This window comes from Sparus aurata, chromosome 17 (assembly GCF_900880675.1).
Source record: "Sparus aurata chromosome 17, fSpaAur1.1, whole genome shotgun sequence".
NCBI classification, from domain to species: domain Eukaryota; kingdom Metazoa; phylum Chordata; class Actinopteri; order Spariformes; family Sparidae; genus Sparus; species Sparus aurata.
In genome coordinates, this window is record NC_044203.1 from 20,777,583 (window position 1) to 20,797,143 (window position 19,561).

The 19,561-nt window shown below is 42.5% G+C and overlaps 1 protein-coding gene across 2 annotated transcripts in view; it reads right to left on the reverse strand.

Annotated features, from left to right (window-relative positions):
- The window catches only part of znf804b (zinc finger protein 804B), a 37,920-nt gene that overhangs the window by 10,398 nt on the left and 7,961 nt on the right, over positions 1-19,561 (reverse strand). The window contains exons 2-3 of one of the 2 annotated variants that reach the window (XM_030395022.1): positions 17,038-17,109; positions 2,678-2,815 (exon numbers count right to left, since the gene is read on the reverse strand). In XM_030395022.1, coding sequence (XP_030250882.1) covers positions 2,678-2,815; positions 17,038-17,046 — 147 coding nt within the window. In that variant the 5' untranslated portion in view covers positions 17,047-17,109. The remainder of the gene's footprint in view (positions 1-2,677; positions 2,816-17,037; positions 17,110-19,561) is intronic. The other variant, XM_030395021.1, reaches the window with a different exon arrangement.

Here is a 19,561-nt window from a genome sequence, read left to right on the forward strand (position 1 = left end):
AACATTGGCCTGCAGTTGCCTCGATTCATTTTCAAAGAACAATGACAGTGGTGGAACAGTCTCATTTAATGTTTATTTCATGTTGCACAGTGTGGGCGTTGAAAAGTGGGGAAGCGGCTTGGCTTGGTTCAGAGATTGCCTGCATTTGAGGACGAATGTGTACCCGGGTAAGTGCACGTGTGTGTGTCTTTGTGTGTGAGTGTATGCCTTGGCATGACAACTCGTGGCTGTAGGAGAATGTTGCTATCAGCAGAACCTTCAGCTTGTTAGTCCAGAGTACGAAAACGAATGTGAGGGCAGAACGCAGGAGAAAAAAACCTGCCGGGCCTTCTCCAAACGGTCCATTGGCCTGATCTCATCCAAATCGGAATAATAGAATCATACTTGAGCTCTGACTAATAGTTCCATTAGAATTTTTGTTTTTCGTTTGAAGGGAGCACAAATTGAAGAATAAAGTGAATTTTGTAGCAGTGTCCTTATGCACCAGATCCATACAAATCAACTGCTCTAAATTTTGAACTACAGAGAGAGAGAGAAAAACAAAGAATCTCCTGACATCAGAGACGGGAGACTTGCAGATGAACTACATCTTAAGTTAAGTGTGAAAGATATGATCTTTTCCCCCTGTTTCATCCAGGTCGCTTTGGTGAAGGAAAAAAAACACTGTGTCCTCCTGAATCTTTTCCTCAAGTCAGTCGTATTTTTGTGTTTATTTATTATGACCTAGTTCTTCAGCTGGTCCAACTACTGGGTCAGTTTATTTTCTGTGCAATATGCATATTCAAACAATGTTTTGTTTGAGGTTCTGGAGCTCCTGGGACCTCTTTAACAGCCCAAAAAACACACTGAACATTGCTTAACTACCTTGATATTTTTCCTTATTATATGAGAATTACTTTGATTTTAGTAGACAATTGAAGATGACCTTTTACCCCAATGTCGAAACATGCAGAAAAACGCTGCAAACGCTCATGTGTGCCTTATCTTTATTACTCTACAATACCCCTCCCAAACACCAAATAAGTCTATGTTGATTTCGGTTAACAGTTTGTTCATAATGGTGTGTTCACAGTGAATATTAAGTGTTTCTTTTTTTTTTGTGAGGCGTGCTTATATACACAAGCCCTATTTGCACTGGTCTAGTATGTGTTTTTTAATCCTGTGTGACAACAGACAACTTTACAATTATGAAATTTGATCGCAGCTCATAATATGTTGAAGTTCAGCGAGCTGTAAGGTGAGTGTGCAGGGACCATCTACAAAATGCAACATGGAAAAGTGACTCCAAATTCATTCCACTTCAAGTCATGTGTTTTTTTTTGTTTTTTTTTTGCTTTAGGTTTTGCACATTGTAGACTCTTTCCGGCACTGTCCTGACAAAGAACACTGCAATTTGTCCAGGTTGTTTGGATGAAAATTAGGGTGTAGCTTGTTGTCTTTCTTGAATAAATGAGTCATTGCTTGTGTTGGCAATGTTTCCCTCACATATTACTGATCCTATAAGTTCAACTGTGTGAATACCATTCCAACTTAGCAGAAGTTGATGGCATATCCAGGAGATGATGTCAGAAAATATGAGTAAAATACATATGAGTTCCCCTGATAATACTAGTCTGCACAAATTTGCCTCTCAACCTCCTGAGGTGTTGACCTCCACTGCTGGGGTATACATATGTATACTTATGTTATGCTGTCATGTTGACTACTGACTTGAGGAGAAATGTAATAGCATGATTGTATAAAGAGCAGAGAGGAAAAAGAAGAGAGTGAACTAGAGTCTTTGGCAAGTCAGAAGCCAGAGGTGTTCTGGCTGTTTGGGGTAAATAAACACTTGCCCGAGGCAAAACTTGCTTGCTTTCTGTGTGAATGCAGCATAATGGCTCTGAAAACTGAGAACGGACTAACTGACCCCAGATGTAAGTAAAATAAATTAATCTGCCACATGTAATATATCTTTAAAATTGATGTAAAAGCAGTGCTTTATGGTAATTTACGTACATTTTTATGAAATGTGTAAATCTGGTGGCTAATCTCTTGACTACTTCTGTACATATTTAACATCAGGTCAGAAAAAAACAAAATAAAATGAGTTTGACTGTGCATGTTGTTTAAACATGCAGCAACTGTCCGTAGAACCCCCAAAATAAATATAGTCTATATAGTTTGTATTTCATGCTCATATTGTTTATAGTTAAGCATAATTTTCATACAATTTCTGTACTTCTTTCCAGTTGCTGTGGCTTAAATTTTCCTGCGTGGGATCAAAAAACTTGCTCTTATCTTATCTTCTTTAAGATATCAGCCTCTTAAAATGGAAATCTAAAGTAAAAAAGCTGTGTTATGTGTGTGTACTGATCCCTTTATGTGTGTGTGTATATCCGCCTTGAGTTGAGGTATCCCACCACTGTGTGTGTGCTTGTAAGAGTTGATGCGGTTGTCACACTCCTACTATTACCTGCTGGGAAACTGTACCCGATGGGCAGATTGACATGGAAATGTAAAGTAGTGTTCCATCAACACGCATAGCGCTAACACACCCAAATGCCAAGAGATCATAGAAAATAAAATGTGTGTGCTCGTTTGTGTGCTGTTAAGTAGCAAGTGTGTGTGTGTGTGTGTGTGTGTGTGTGTGTGTGTGTGTGTGTGTGCGGATGTACTGCGGGTGCATCCCGTGTACCTGTTTATGCGCATGGTCGTAGGAGTTGATGTGGTTGTCAAACTCCTGGTGTCTGAGGTACTGCTTGTGACACAGCTCACAGTAGAAAAGAGCCTTCAGATCCTCCACTGAGCAGCCCAAAGCCCTCTCTGCACGCTCCTGGAGAAAAGAGAGAGACAGAGAAAACGAGTGAGAGCATTGGAGGGATTGGGGCGGTAGGGGGGGTGGAAATGAGAGAGAGTCAGGATGGAGGCATAAACAGACAGAGACATAAAAGGGTTGGAGGGGCAGAGATAGAGAGCAAGGGGAGTCGGGGGTGGGGGGTTGAAAGAATGGCAGATTGTTAGCCATTTAGAGCAAATCTGCATCCCAGACACATCAGCAGTAATAGCCTCTACATGTGCTCTGCATAAAACTGTTAAACGGCTTCCCATTAAAGTGTGCTGCCTTTTGCTGCTGCTGCTGCTGCTGGAGGTTGGACAAAGGCACTGAAGCTTGGTGCTCATGGCAACTTGAGCCTGGGGACACATTTAATACAGCCACTATAATAAAAACCTGCGTATGTACTGTAATGGCAAATAGTCAGAGTTTGACTGCGGAGAAAGTGGCAATTGTGGCCGACAGGCAGAAAAACTGTGACTCTAAAAGGCACAACTTAGACTTTTGTACACTGGCAGGATGGTGCATGTGAAGATGGGAGGGCTCAACCAAATACAAACACACGCACACACACATATATAAAGGTGCGTAAATAGCCCTGCGCAAATGGCACATGGACCTCAGGGGATAAATCGCTTGTCTGCATGCTCACATCATCCTGAGGCCTTTTTTTTTGGTCCGAGGACATGCACAGTGGTGTGTACAATAGATGTGTGTGGTTGCTTGTGTATGTGGGTGCATGCGTGCGTGTTCGAGGGGGGTGTGTGTGTGTGCATTCATGCCATACTCTGCTTCAGAATGTAATTTCCCTCAGGCTGGGGGCTGCCAATAAACACTATTGAATTCTGTTCTACACTGACATGATGGGAATTTAATTTGAGGTTGTCACTTCTTTCTCTCTTTCTCCACTTCTTTACTTCACTCCGTTCATCTCCTCGCTCTTTCTTCCCTTCTTTTTTGCAAGTTCTCGTGCTTTCTTTCCGACTCCCTCTTTTCCTCCTTTCCTTTATCTCCCCTTTTATCCACTTTATTTGCCTTTTCTCTTCTGTCTCTCGTGCTCTTTTTTCTGTTTGGTGAGCCCTGGGTCATGCGGTGACAGAGTCTATTGGCCCCAATTTGCTTCAGTAATATGCCTGCGCACAGGAACAGAGGTGAGAGGAAAAGAGACGGAGGATCGGAATGCACGCGAGAGGAGAAACGACCCCTGCCTGCCCTCGGAGACACACACACACATAGAGACACGTGGAAAAAAACTTTGCATTAATATTACCACAGAGTCTAACAATCCCTGTCTTACATGCCACTGGTAAATGCTATATCCAGGCAACTGTTTACCACACACACACACACACACACACGCACACAGACTATTTAGACACACATACAGGGAAAAACTGTCCTTCCTCTAGCCGGTTCAATTTGGTTTGCAGTCAGAATGGGTTGAGAGGAAGGAATGACCAGGCTGACACAACTCTCCTAGACTGGAATCAACAGAAAGGTAACTATTATACATTGATCATGTGTTGTTCCCTGTGTGTGTGTGTGTGTGTGTGTGTGTGTGTGTGCCGTATTGATCCTCCTTGCAGGCTTAAGCCACGAACAGGAAATGATCCAATCACCCAGAGCGGCCTTCCTTTGAGTGCTGCAAGGGTGATGAGATTGAGATAACGTATGCTGTGAATTTGTCAACCTTTGGGCTTATGCAAGATTACATAGGAGCCGTGTAAGTGCATGCCTTCATATACTCCTCGTATATGTGTGCATTTGTTTTATTCTTGTGTATGTGCACCTTTGTGCCATCTAACCCTTTCTTTTCACCTCTCTGCGTTCTGTCAGGGTAATTATATTGAACATGGAAAAATATATATGGAAAGAGGGGCGTGTGTACAGGAGGTGTGAATAAATGAAAGCAGAAATGTATGCATGTGTACATAAAGTGAGGAGCCATTTGTTTATGTCAGCGGCATCCTGACATGCTATTCCCCGTTTTCCTACTACAGAATACTTAAATCAAACATGAGAGCTTCAATTTGCCCTAAACGTGTACACCTCATATTCCTGCCCTTATGCACCAACACAGCATGCATACACACACACACTTGTAGAATAACATCCACACATTATGCATGCACAGTCACACACCGTCTGTCAACCTGATATACCACTGCTAAATTAATCTAGACCTCAATTTACCTCACTAGCATAAATCTGTTTGTAGAGAAAGCAGAATTGATATGTGCAGACCTGAATGGACGGCAATTGTTTGCATGATTATGTCTATAAGTGTGTGTGCAAGACTGCAAATTTGTTTCCACATACTTTTTTTCTCGTTCCGTTTATCCTCAATTTGTAGGAGAGGTGCCATGTTATCCCTCTTTATAGCTGAAATTATGCCACAAATAAGAGTCGTTGTGAACCGTAACGAGTGGTTCAGACACGTGCGCATGTAATTCAGTGTTTGAAGCCTACTGTGGAAATGAACAGTTCACGCTTAAAATGTTTAACACACGTTTGAGAATGTGTGCTCTGGAAACTAATGGTATACATTACATCCATAAAAGAAAAGTCAGAACTCAGAACGAAAGAGTCCCTTGAAGAACTGCTGAGAGTTCTGCAGATTGAAACTGTGGCAGCACCCTTCTGATGCAATTAGCCTGTCATTGCCTTCGTACCTACTCAAACTTTTTTAGTATATAGGATTAAAAAAAATATTCTCATTGTACAGAGACTAATGAAGTTTTCAAATGGGCGTAACCAAAAGTCTTTCAGAATTCTTTGTCTGATTATCTTGACTTGCAAGACTGCAGATCTGCACAGAAAATCAGAGACTTGTTTGATAAAATGCCTTGTCAAGGCTGGCTTTATGTTTGACACCCAAGTATTTGAAAAAAGAAAGTTCACTCATTCAAACAAGAAATAATACAATTCAATCTACAAAACACTTTTACCAGTATATATACATATACAAAGGTATCCCCCCCCCCCCAAAAAAAAAAAAATAGGGGGCAGCACATCACAACAACTGTAACAACAAATGCTGTTCATTATTTGCTAGCCTTAGCTGTTCCTGGCTACCATTAGCTATTTAATTTAAGACTAAGCTAAGTTAGCCATAGAGCCAGTGGTCATAGAGATTGTCTGGACTGGGACTGATCATGGCCTTAAAGACTGACAGAGGCTGACAGAGGTCAGTTTGAAGACGGGGGACACGGTATGGAGGCGATTTACAGCTACTTTGACCAAGATTATGACTTTGGGGATGACAAAACACAGCAGGCAGGGACGAGAGAGGCATGCAGCGGGAGAGATGCAACAAAGAGTTGGACTCCAGCAGTGGATGAAAATTGGATTTGGAGTATTATCACAACTTATTTGGCAAATTGAGAATTTATTGCCATTAAATCAGAGATGATTGTGGAACAAGGGACTAATGCTGTTTTGTTGAGTTTCATTTTGTTTGTCAAGTTTGAATGAAGTGTATTTTCAGCTGAGTTAACAAGGCAATTGAGCTGGTAGTTTGGTAAAAGAAAGAAACATGAATTCGGAAATTGTTTGATTGTATTTTCCTTCGGTTGAAGGAGGAGTATGCATTCATGGCTCGACTTTTTTCTGAGTTTATTTTTCTTGCTGAAACTGCAGGCGGCTATCAAGCTATTGCCTCCTGCTGGTACACTGTAAAAAGATTTGTAGATATCACAACAAAAAAAACTGTAAAATAGCAATAGTGAAAAATCGAAAAAAAAATTGTATGTCACAGTTGTATACATTGAATTACCCTAAATTATACACATGATTTTACAGTAAATATATTTCAATGTTGGCAAAACTAATGGGAAAATACTGTAATATATAATGCACCAATACACAATCATATATATTGTTTATTTCTTAAATAAAAGAGAAGAAAATAGGCTTGCAGGCTATGCAGACTTGATGTATAGAGACAGTAATATGCTCAGTGGTGTTTAATTTTCACATAATTAGTTATGATTTAACAAAAGGGATTAAAATAGTGTTCAGCCACCTACTGTAGTTCACTTGAGCTAAATTGTTTCACTCGTCTCAGTGGTCACTTCCTCGTGGTTGTAATTAAATACTGAGCAGCATTTTCATGGATGGCTGGACTCAATAGAGAGCGTGAGGGAGGACAGTACAGTCACTGTGACACAGCGAGAGAATTCTGCTTCCTTAATTTGATTCATTTCTGTTAAAACAGGATGTTTGGATCAGACATAATGCAAGATCATAAAACCCACAGGCTCAAACAAATGGGATGTCACTGTGGGAGAAGATGGCTGGTTTGTAATAATACAATAACCCCAACAAAGTATGAGGTTTCTAGATAAAAGTGCTGCAAATGTTGTTGTGTTTTATGAAGTAGGTGCGGACATTTTTATAAACTCGCTGTTGTGTTTTAACAGATCAGTGAATGTGCATAGGCATGAGTGCTGAGTACTTGAATACTTTTTGTAGAAGAGTGTGAATTATTTGCGCCTCCTCAGACTTACTAACCGCTCTGGCTCGGACATACCGAGATGAAGATGATCAGATGCGATAATTGCTAACAGGATTGCAACACAAGTTTTGATTGCAATCTTGGTTCAGTACGAAATCTACAACATATCCACGCTTGCAGAAAAAAAAAAAAAAAAAAAAAAAAAAATAGGACAAAATAACACTCAGCATGCATAATACCTCAAGGAGGGGAGAGAGAGCCAGCAGCAACATAACTGTTGGTAACAGATTCTCTCTGTTCAAATATATCAACGTCTGCCGAAGAGAACTTTACTGCAGGGGGTAGGAAAAGTCAAAAACTTCATGGACGTGGCTTACTTTGAGGAAACCATTGTTGCAGTCGCTGAAGAGCTGATACAGACTTTACAAGGGTACATGCCAATATTAGTACTACGTCTCCTTATGAGCCCTTTATAATATCTGTAATATTACTGTTTCTCTAAGCGTTTTAACATTCATTTCTGCTTAATTCCAGCTGTGCTACGGTAATTGACTCATGCTGCCATGAAACCTATTGCTACGCACACAAATTGATTTTTTTATGATCGAGGGAGAACCGGTGAGTGTCACTCCACTGTCACTTATGTTGCACTCGTCTGCAATGCATGTCATTTGATATATTATTGCCTCATTATATAGTATTGCCTGCATTTACTTCCCGGGCCAAACATGGGTCGCGGCCGATCTTCGTCTTGTTGACGGCTATCAGACTATCGGCAAATAAGATGACATTCACCGATGGCAGTGGCTGATGTGTCACATCAATTTTGTGTTGGTACATTCATGAGCTACTGGCTCGTGACATCCCAGCCATCAGTTCGTAAGGCTTTATAAGTTCTGAAATATTCCAATCACTGAGTAGCTAGTTGTATTGTGAGGGCTTTGAAGGAGTTATTTTTCAGAAAGGAAGGTTATATTAAAGAGGTTCTAAGTAGTTTTGGAGAAAAAATTCTCTAACCCTAAAAACTGAATTTTAATATTTACAATAGTAATTAGGTCATAATAAAAAACTGAATGAAATGAATGAAAACAGAACTGAATAAACAAGATGTCCTCAGTGGAAAATAAGACTGAGAACTCTGTTTGAAGCTAGAAAGGTGGCAGGGTCCGCCACGTATAAACCAAAGAAACAGCAGGAAATCATGTTGTCCTTTGAGGTCAGTTTGTTTTATTAAAATGAGCGCTTGTTTATTTAGTTTGTTTAAGTCTAAAAAATTAATCAATAGAGATTTTTCTCATCTGATTAAAAGGTATTCCCCAAAACTACATAGTGCACATTTTAAGGTTTGTTTAATTGATTTGAATGATTGCATTTCAAAGAGGGCTGAATAACTTTAAATCAATTTTGTTTTTCAAATGAAAATTTCTTTGTTTCCCTGGCATAAAGGGGGGAATAAAAAACAACAACACCAAAAAAAGCAGCAACAAAATCCACTGGTATCAGCATCAGCTACTGGCCAAATGTGTGATTTCAAACAACAATCAGGGTGTCTTTAGCATTCACATCTACTATTTCATATTTAGTTTCAACTGGATGGGAACGAACATGAAAAAGGAGCAAACATAATAAGTGCATCCTCTATTGTGCAAACTACTGAATACACCTTCAGGGATTTCATAGTGTTGTCTTTCACAAAACAACATTTGCTACGTACAAGACAAGATCTCTCAGAAATATCAAGGCTACCTGCCTTTCGAAAAATTTCATTTCACTTGAAATTGTGGTATCTATTTATCTCTGAGATGAGAAGAAAGGAGAAGAGGAGAGAGGAGAGAAGAAGAGTGACACAGGGACAAACTCTGAGAAGGGGGTGTTTATGAATTCAGACTACTAATTGCTACTGTGCCTTGTGAGAACAATTCAATAAACAATTCATAACTATTTATCAAGCCCAATTAAGTCTTTAATTATCTTCAGCTATAATTATCACCCCAAACTTGGCCACTGTAATGAACAGAAACAATTTCATTTGTGGCAAAAAAAGAAAAAAAAAATCCAGCAAATCTGTTTGCCTCACGCTCTCAGTCAGTCTATTTACATGTATCTGCCGCTCTGTTTTCCTCTCAGCCTGTCTCTAAAGTGTTCCTGTGATTCTCTCCGTCAGACACACATGCACAAGTGGAGAGAGTCTGGCGGTGTGAGTGCTGGCAGTGCGATGTGATTTCTGGCCAGTCTTCTGTAGCTAATGACAGCTGACCTGAGGGCTAAGTTGCTTGTTACTGTAATGACCTGTAGATCTCAGTGGCAGACACGCTTATGCACGCGCGTGAGCACACACACACACACACACACACACACACAGGCGTGAGTGAACACACACTACCAAACAGGATAGCCGAGTGTTAATGAGCTGATATTTGGAGCCTTAATGCATTTTCCTTGACTGCCTTTAATATGCCTCCATGGCCAGTACCAACCCATTTATCCATTTGATGTGTGTGCATGCAGCGGGCGTGTACGTCCCGGCCAGCGCTCTTGTCTACGTGTCAACATCTGATAGTGTATGTGTGTCTTTGTTTGCTCCGGATCATTAGAAGTATGGCCAAAACAAGTAGAGGATGCAGCCGTAGCCAAAACCGCAGATGTGGTGACCATAGATACAGTCATCAGGGTTTTCTAACAGCCAAGAGGACAGATGTGTTAGTACCAGCGAGCTACGTCATCTCACACACTGCCAGCAGCCAGCTCTGTGAACGAGAACACCAGACAGGCTGAAAAAAAAAAAACGGTATACAAGATTACCACAAACATGGAAAAGTACAAAGTGTATTCCACAGATCCAGTGTCAGGTTTGACTCATCGCGTCTCTGTGTAATCGCTGTGCTATCTTAAGCAGCAGCCTCTACACCATGAATCACCCGTGCTTGTCTAATTCCCTTCCTTTTCTTTGTGTCTTGCTGAAAAAATATTACCAAAATGTTCCATCTCCCTCTGACCTTTCAAGTTGGGCACCGGGCGAGAAACAAACGGAATAAATAAATGATGAGGAGATTATATTTGCTAATTTGCCCTGTGCCCTTTGCTGCCTCGTTGAAATGTGGAGTGCTCCTCCCCGGATGTGATCCCTGAAACCGGAGAGTCTGCGTCCATTTTCATTCTTACGGACGTTTCGTTTACTTTTTAATCTTCAATCTGTTTCTCCACTTTAAATCTCAACGCTGTGGGAGGCACATGGCATTTCAAATGGGGCAATGACAATGAGTTATAGTGCCAACTCCCAGCTTTAAATGGGTACTCCAGTGATTTAGTATTGCATAAAACTGAGGCACTAGCAAGAAACAGAAAAAAAAGGAATACTCATAATTGGTAAAGCAGAGACTGAGATATCTTGAACTTTAGTCTATGCATCATACATTCCCCTTAATGCAACTCAATAGCTTTCCTCCCTGATAAATGCTCACATCTTAATGCCTAACCCCAACTTTCTGTTGTGAACTTTAAAGCTGCTGCAAGCGTTATTTTCGTATTAAAATATGTGTTTAATGGCTCTATATCCCAACAGTCATCACTGTTACAGAGTGTCTGGTCAGTAACCATGCCTCTCCTCCTCCTGCTCATGCAGTGGAAGAGAACAGAAGTCTCCTGGTATCCCTGCCCACTTTATCCAATCAGGACAGAGAACTCCATAAAGAGGCGGTCCCGTCTGCTCGTTAACGCGGAAAGAGCAGGAACCCGAAAGGACTGGAGGAGATTTCTAACCGCAAAAGACCAGGACGTTGGCTAAATGATTATAACACTTACAGCAGCTTTAAGTCTCAAGTGGAATCCAGGATAACCCTGGTGACATCAATATTTTGAAATGATTTTTATTTCATTATTTATTTTTCTCCCTAGAGCCACAGGAGACTTTATACAATTGTTCCAGAATGTGAAACATTCATGGTGAAAAAATACAAATTTAAAATCAGAGAACTGCTCCTTCATTTTCAAGGAGATTACATCAAAATCAAATGAAATGCACAGAAATTACAATATAGGCACAAAGGGTAAGAGTGCAATTACAGTCAACACAAACTTCACTTAAGTCACAAATGCTGTTCACTACTAGAAGTCTTAGATCTAAAAATCCGCAGAAACTTGGTCTATTCCCTGTTAAGATCACAGATATTTTTAAACCTTACATTTCATTTTCTATTTTACGCTGCGAAGATGCTGTGCTTACAGTCTGGTTAGGTTTAGGCGCAAAAAACACACACGTTTTGGCTTAAAATACCAGTTTTGGTTGCCACAAACATGGCTGGAGATGTCCCAGCCTCTCGTCAAAAATATCTGCATCTTGTCACTGCAAGCCTCTAAACTGTCCTGAGGTCTGCTTAAAATATCTAGTGGTCTCACACTTATAAATGCTGTAACACGGTCTTAAACTGCGTTAAATGGCTCGGCACCCTTCTCACCTGTACAGGTATTGAATATATCAGTGGTGTGCATAAAACGTTACCTGCCAACATTTTTATCCAAGAGAGTGGGTTGTCCTGAAAATAGAGCGTTTATCAAACAGAACGGAAACAGAAAATATGTGACTGTAGAGGTACTTGCAGGCTGCACAGTGAGTTCTGCCTTCGTGCTGTTCTTTAAGTAAGTAAACTGCGTTACAGACGTGCTCTTAGAATAAATCTGTCTGCAGGCAACTATGCAGCTGATAGATTTTTAGACCTTAAACGCTATAAAAAGAGAAAATCTACAAGTTGGCGCCCTCCACAGTCCAAATATAATGTGTGACACATCCTTGTATAAAAGAGGGTGTAAAATAGTGTCAGAAGTGTGTTCAAAAGCCTCGAAATAGCTGTACTGCTTTTGTCTGGGGCAACGGCAGGAAGTCTGTGGCACGGACAAATTGCACAGCTCTCCTGCTGAAGTCATAAATCTATGATTAGTCACAAGGCCCGACCAAACAATCACTCAGCGAGCGATCAAAATTTAATTCCCTGTCCATCACAATGCAAGGCCAAATAGCCCCTCCGCTGATCTGTCCGCCCCTCCCTCGGCTTCGTTCTCTCCGTCTCTCCTCCCCATTCAACAGGGCTCCCTTGTTTTCACATAGTTACTCATGCGACGTATCATTAAACAATCCTGCACCGTGCCACATTTAAAAATCTTCCCGCGCCCCTCCCCCCTCTTCTCTCAATCTCACTGCGTTTGTGTCATCCTGCATAGAATATGAGCTCAGCCTCTGGCTTGTGCAGAACAAGTTAAACTGATTCACCGGGGCAGAGCATAGCTTACAGACAAAAAAAAAAGAAGAAAAAAGAAAAGGACATCTTAAGACATTTCCTCCACTTGAACAAACATGACCCATAGTTTCTTTCCAGACGTTTTGTGGATAAAATTTGTGCTGGGGTGGGACGCAAGGCGTGAGCACGAGTGCGTGAAAGCTTGCATGCAAATTCCTAAAATACCCAGGCGTACTACAAACTGTGGTCTCCTCTGTGTCTTTTAATGTATTTTTATGATCCTACCACTCACTCGCCGGGCTCTTCAGGGACTTGCATTTGTTTCTCTAAAAGCCGAAGGTTTCTTTCCCTTTCTCTCAGTGCGCATTAAGGAGAACATCATAAGCCAATTACAAGAAGACAAAGAACAGGAGGTGTAAAGGATGGAGAGGCGAACTCTGCTCTTGCAATTTCTACATATGTATACATGCAGACACTGTAAGAAAAGCTTTTTATGTAGTCTGTTTTTCTTGCACATATTGTTTTCCTCTCTCTCCACAACTGCTCTCGGGGTGAAAATGACATAAAAAAGGGCCTTTGATGGTTAGATTGGGGAGATCTGATCGTCTCTTGTCCTTTTCGCCCTCTCCCATCACTCCGCCTCTCATTTCATTTCAGGTATTTCTTTCTATTGCAGTCTTTTATATTATTTTGTGAGTTTTTCTCTCAGTTCTCCTCTCATATCTGTTGTCCTCTCTCACGCGTTAAAGGCACTTGTCAGTTATGTGTCCTTCCATCTGTGCGCCTATCAGGCTTCTCTCCTCTCTCTTGCTAAATGTCATCTCCAGTATTAAATGCTTTCCTCTCCCAGCTGGCAGAATGATGGAATTATATGGACCATACACTCTTGACATTTAAATTACATACACAATTGAATACCGTGCATGGAAAATGGATCGGCGGTGTAATTCAGTTGGTGCATGCACACACACACACACACACACACACACACACACACACACAGAGCTTCAATGACTAGTTGATTAATTGATTAAAAGAAAATGAATTGCCAACTGATCTGATAAACAATTAATCATTTTTCCAGCAAAAAATTATAAATCATAAAGTCTGCACCAACAGAAGCTCCTCTATCCCGCAGGGAGCACGGCTCCTGAAACAGCTCGTCGGTAGTCCCGCCTTTAATTCTGTGACTTTGTGACATCACTGCATCACACATTTACAAGATTTATTCTAGAAGACTAGTTTGGCAAATAAAAATGTATTAGAGAAACAGGCGCTAAAACTGAGCGTTTCAGTTGGAGGAAGAAAACTGATGTGGTTTTATTTAAGCATATAAACAACTTAGTCTAGTATCATTATGGATTTGGTCCTTTTCCTGTCATTTATGACAGTAAATGAAGGGATTTGGGGTTTTGGACTGTTGGTCGGACAAAAGACGTAACTATGGCCCACTTCACACTTTTTAAAAAAATATATCTTCTTGACTAAACGGTTGATCAATACGTTTTGTCTGTCCAGACAAGGCGGCCTGAATGACTGCCTCAAAGAGAATTGTGTCTTTATCTTTTAGAATGATCAAACTGGAGACTGTAATCTGTCAGTGTGATGATACAGATTAGAGTGAGAGACAAGTTGAGAAGATGAAGGTAATCAGTTTGCAAAGCGACAGATTTAAAGAACAGGATTAATACAATCGCAGATTACACGCTACGCTCTAAATGCTCATCTAAGTCCCGCTGTCTCGAATGCCCACAGTCGAGGAATGAGGGGTGTGACAGACTGGGGGGGGGGGGGGGGGGGGGGGGGGGGGGCGGCGGCAGGGAGCGATGGGTTGCTGTTGTCGGTGAATTGAGGAATGATTGCTCTCTTTCAGGCATGTATGATTGCGGTTTCTGTTGAAGCTTTGAAGCGCGGGAGAGCATTGTTGTGTACGTGTGTGTCCATGTTCCCCCAGTGTGGTTCGTTTGTGCTATCAGGGGGCAGCATGAGTGTGTCCAATAAGGGCGAGTGATCTTTTCTCCTGCATGTTTGAGTGCGAGTGCATGGATGCCTAATGATACTACAGATGAGAAGGCTAAAAGGAACTGTTCGCTTTGACATCATCGCACTCATCCAGGAAGGCACTCACAGACTCACTGCGGCTGCTCTCTGGTGCACATCAGTCCAACTTTGCTAAAGCTGGTTTCGCTGTACTCAAAGATTGTGTAGCAGTTAAGACCCGGTGCTGGCCGGGGATTGAAATCCCGCCAGGACTCCCTCGGCTTTCAACATCCCGCTCTGCCTCCTTCCATCTCTCTGCTCACCACATCTCCTTCCTTTTCTCTGTGTGTCCTCGCTATCGTTCCCAACTTCTATCCAGCCCTCTGTATGGCAGCATTAGTATGTATGGCCGTGTAGCTAAGGGTTTAGAGGTTTATGTCTCCTAATAGACAGAGATTTGTCCTGTCACAGCAACACCCACATACAGCTTAAAAAAAGAGAGACAGAGAAAACGACTCCCTCAGCTCTCTCTCTCTCTCTCTCTCTCTCTCTCTCTCTCTCTCTGTGTGGGGGGGAGAATGAACATTTATGTTCCTGTCTTATCTCCAGAGAGAAAGGTTCCATTTCTGTGCAGACAAATTATAAAGCACTCATTTGTTGCTTTCTCTTCTTTTCTCCCACGCCTTCTATCTCCATCTTCCCCATCTCCCCCTGCCCTCCCTCTACCCCTTTCTCTCCCTCTTTTGCTCGCCATGATTGGATTAAGACCAAAGAAACAGACTGACGAGATGAGGAAGGGATGAGGGCTTATTAGGCTTTTGAGAGGTGAGATGACATAAAGCTGTGCAGAAAGAGATTGAGAAGGGCTGCATGTGACCATGTATGGGAATGTGTGTATGTGTGTGTGTGTATGGTACACTTCTGTATTTATACTCGCAGAAGGTGGGGTGCGAAGAGAGAGGAAGTGAGGCGTTTAGCTGTGGAGCACTTTAATCAAGGGGCGAGCAATCCTGCATGACCCACTCTGTCATCCATTATTGATGCCTGCCTGAGCCAGGCTGATGAATCATTAAGCCACTCATCAGGCCTGGGAATTCTGCCTCCTCCTCGGCCGCTGACACTCATTTACATAAATCACACGCTGCCATTTTTCACACGCTCGCACATAAACACAAACACACACCCACGCGCAGCCACACACACAAAGTTCATCGATTTTGGCTCGCTTTGCGCTGTGCATGGCTCACACTTTTTTTTTCCTTTTTTCAGGAGCTTTTCCAAAACACACACATCTCTGTCATACCTGGAAGAGGGAAGTTAGCTTGAGCCGCGAACACAGAATTTAGAACAGGGCTTATGCTGCTCACGACGAGCAGCAACACCTGCACGCTTAGAGACGAGAGACAATATGCTCCACATCCTCCGGACCTCAAATTATATCAGTTTCATTTTCACTAGACGACAGAGACATTTTTGCATATATTATTCATGCGATCGCATGTGCACAAATGCATAGCTGGCTTCACGTGAGGGGAGGGGAGGGTGAAACAGGAGGGATGACAGAGAGTGAGACCAAAAGACGCAGAGAGAAGCAGATCTTAGAGTTTGTGTTTACTTCTCGCCTCTAGGTTTTATGGCAGAGGAAAAAGTGGAGAATCTTAGGGAAATTGATGAATACCCAGGGTATGCAGGCGCACATGCACTCGCGCAATCCACCCACACACTTCTTCTCATCTTTGTGGGGGTTTCCCTTCCTCTCCTCTCTGCTCTGCTCTGCTCCCCCTCTATTCTCCTCCCCTCCTGCTGTTTCCATGTCTTCCCATTCAGTGTGGTGACTAATCCCGTACCACAGGGTAAGAATATATCTCACAGCAAGGGTAGGAAGGCCCCATAGCAGAGTCCTGCACAAACGTGCAAACACAATCACGCCAAACATACATACACAAACAGACAGACAGATGAAACCGGCACCCTGCCCGTATGAAGGAGGGAGCCAAGGCCTTGTGGCTGGTGGCTGGGGGCTGCTTGCGGACCGCTGTGATCCTGCCATCCTGGCAGAGCGGAGCCAGGACATTTCTGCAAAGCGCTAAGCTGAGCGCCTGGCGTCTCCAATCTGCTAAACATAGGAATGCTGCTGCTCATGATAATTGCAGTAGGTTGTTCTCCCTCCATCACGGCTGATGTGAAGGCAGGTTGAAGCAAACGGCATGAATTATTAGTGTCTGCGTCATGACTCGCGCCGCTGGTGGAGGTAAGTCTGATATAATTTGATGCATTTTTACTGATGCATGACCGACCCCGCACTATCAGAATGTCCTAGCAGGTCCTATCTGCTCTGATACATAAACATGAGAGTACAGCAGAATGAACATACATGAGAGATCACACAATGTTATTATAATACGACATGCGTTTTTACCCCACTTGTGCTCTTTGCGTTTTTTTTGTTTGTTTTCCCTTCATGCACAAATGCATTACTGTTTGATACGTGCACACACACAGGCAATACACTCCAAAACACACAAAGATATAATAAGGTAAGAGTTCACTAATACCCTTCTCATCCCTCTGAATCCTTGACCCTAACGTTGACCTTTTCGTCACTCATTTTTCCCCAGGGGCTGCGTCTGTCAGGGGTCAGAGGTAAGAAGGGAAAGGTCAGGGGTAGGAGGCTGTGGCTGAGACAGCAGAAACACGAGAGGCTCACCTTGAGATTCAACAAAGCTTCATTGATAAAAGAAAAATCTAATTATTTCTTATCTGTGTTGACTGAATGAGATTCTGAGAGTTGCTTAATCTACCCAAGTGAAAGATTTATCGTAACAGAACATGTTAACATTACCTCACGACAATAAAAAATACATCCCAGTTTTTCTAGATAGCAGAGATCCAAATTAAAATTTCAGTATACAAACTTCCAGTCTATGCATTCCTTATAAGATAGGTTTAAATAATTATTTCAGCCCTAATTCGATGAGTGTATTGGTGTACCCAGCTGTGTGGTATGCACGAGAACAGCCTATTCTGTGCAAGGCACAGCAATGCAAAACATGAAAGCCTTGATCTTGTGTCAATGATTTCAGGGGAGTGAAACTTGTTCATATGCATTAAAATTCCTCTGCCACTTTGATCTATAAATGCAACGCGCCTGCTCGACTTCTTTCAGTCGCAGTTATTTTTATAAATTGGCCTTATGCACATGAAAAGTGGAAAAAAAAAAATGATCTGAAGATCAAGCTGAGGATGAAATCCAAGTTGCTTTATGCAGGAGGAAGCCCCTTGGTCTCTGCGAGGCTGTGACTGATTCCTGGGCATCGGCTCAACCAGGAGGTGCTGGTTCACAGCCTCTCTTTCAGTGAGTCATCTCTCCTCCAGAGAAGAGATAATTAATTTGTCTGAGCTGCTCTTAACCCGAGCGTGTGTATCAGCGGTGGAGACACGCATACACAGGCATTAGAGCACACAGGTGCGAAATATGTGTAACATGCACGCCCACATGTGCATGCAGGCAAATACTGCATGCACGCCGGCGATTAATGGAGCTATAACTGTATCCCCACATCTGCCCCTACGTAGAAAGTGAGAGTCCGGGCAGAGCAGCAGAGTGTGAAGCAGAGCCAGAGAGCTTCAAATTGAGGTTATTGAAGAACAAAAATACTGACCAACAAATAAAGCGCGCCCTCTCTTCTCTTTCATTCCTTCAAGGATTTTTTGGCAATATCGCTGCTGCAATATTACTTGTGTCGCCTACGCATACAAACTCCCATATAGGCATACTGTAAACACATATGCCCAGAAACACAAACCCCGCACACACCAAGAGTCGAGGGCCTAAACAGTTGAACCCTTGACCTGCTAAAAAATGAATGGGCTGGAGAGATGAGACAAGAAGCAATAGGAGAGGGGGATGAGAGAAAAGCTATCGGCTGGAGAAAAACGGATGGAGAGACAGAACGCAGTGGCAAATGATCGGCGTTCTTAAGGGAAAAAAAAAGGGAGAAAGGCAGAGACGGGGGTTGCAGAGTCCAGGAGAATAAAAGAGGATAAGATCCAACCTTGAATGAGACATGACATCCTAATGACTGTGAAACAAAAGCGCTTTCATCTCTTCATCTCTCACTTGTCGTCTTTTCTACCCACGTCTGTTCTTTTCTTCAGGACTTGGGCGCCGATACTCTTTTGATAGCTGCAATTTGGAGTTTTTGTGTTGCGCGGGATTTTGTTTGGAAGCATGTCTCTCAGTTCCTACCTGAGCTGGCGTTCCAGATGGTTCATCAAACATCCTGTAATTATCAAACACTCTCTAATTGTATGTGAGTGTGTGTGTTTATGTGCTGGTGTGTCTCCAGGTAATTATCTGATGCCGCAATCGCTAATGACCACACAGACAAACATCTGTCCCCAGGTAATATACAAAATGAAAGGTTGGCCATCTGTTGTGCTCGCGAGTGTGCGTGCCTGTATGATGACTCGCGCGTCACTCAAAACGTACACCCAAGTGCCAGAACCTGCGCTTTCAAGACGCTCTGCGCGCTTCTTGATCGAAACGCTACATCGAGAAAGAGGCAACCCTGGCTGTTGTTGTAATAACACACAAACCATTACCAAACACTCTCAGCCCACGCGATTCCCTCTGAACGTGCTCACTCACACCCACGCCGAGCTCACGCAGGTCAGCTCGGCCCCGCAGACGCCGCATAAAGTTATGCCACAGGAGCAGATTTTTACCTCTCAGGCATCAGACCCAAATAAATAAAATGCTTCCAATTCATGAAACCAGCCTTAAGCCTGAAAGAGATTTTTTAGTCCAGATGGAAGGTTGTAAATGTGCACAAACTCACAGTCCTCTGGGTGAAACGCCCTTTATGCGATTGAAAAATTGTTTTGTTTTTTTGCGTGTGAGAGTTTAAATAGCCCCTTCAATTCGTGCAGTCGAGTCAGGGGTTGCGTGTGCGCGATTGTGTTCGTGTTTGTGTTTCCAGCGAGCGAGCAGGTCGCAGAGACCCGCGCGGAGAATGAGTCAGTCGTCGGTAAATTGAGTAAAGATCATCTCCATCTCAGAGGTGAACGAGCATCACA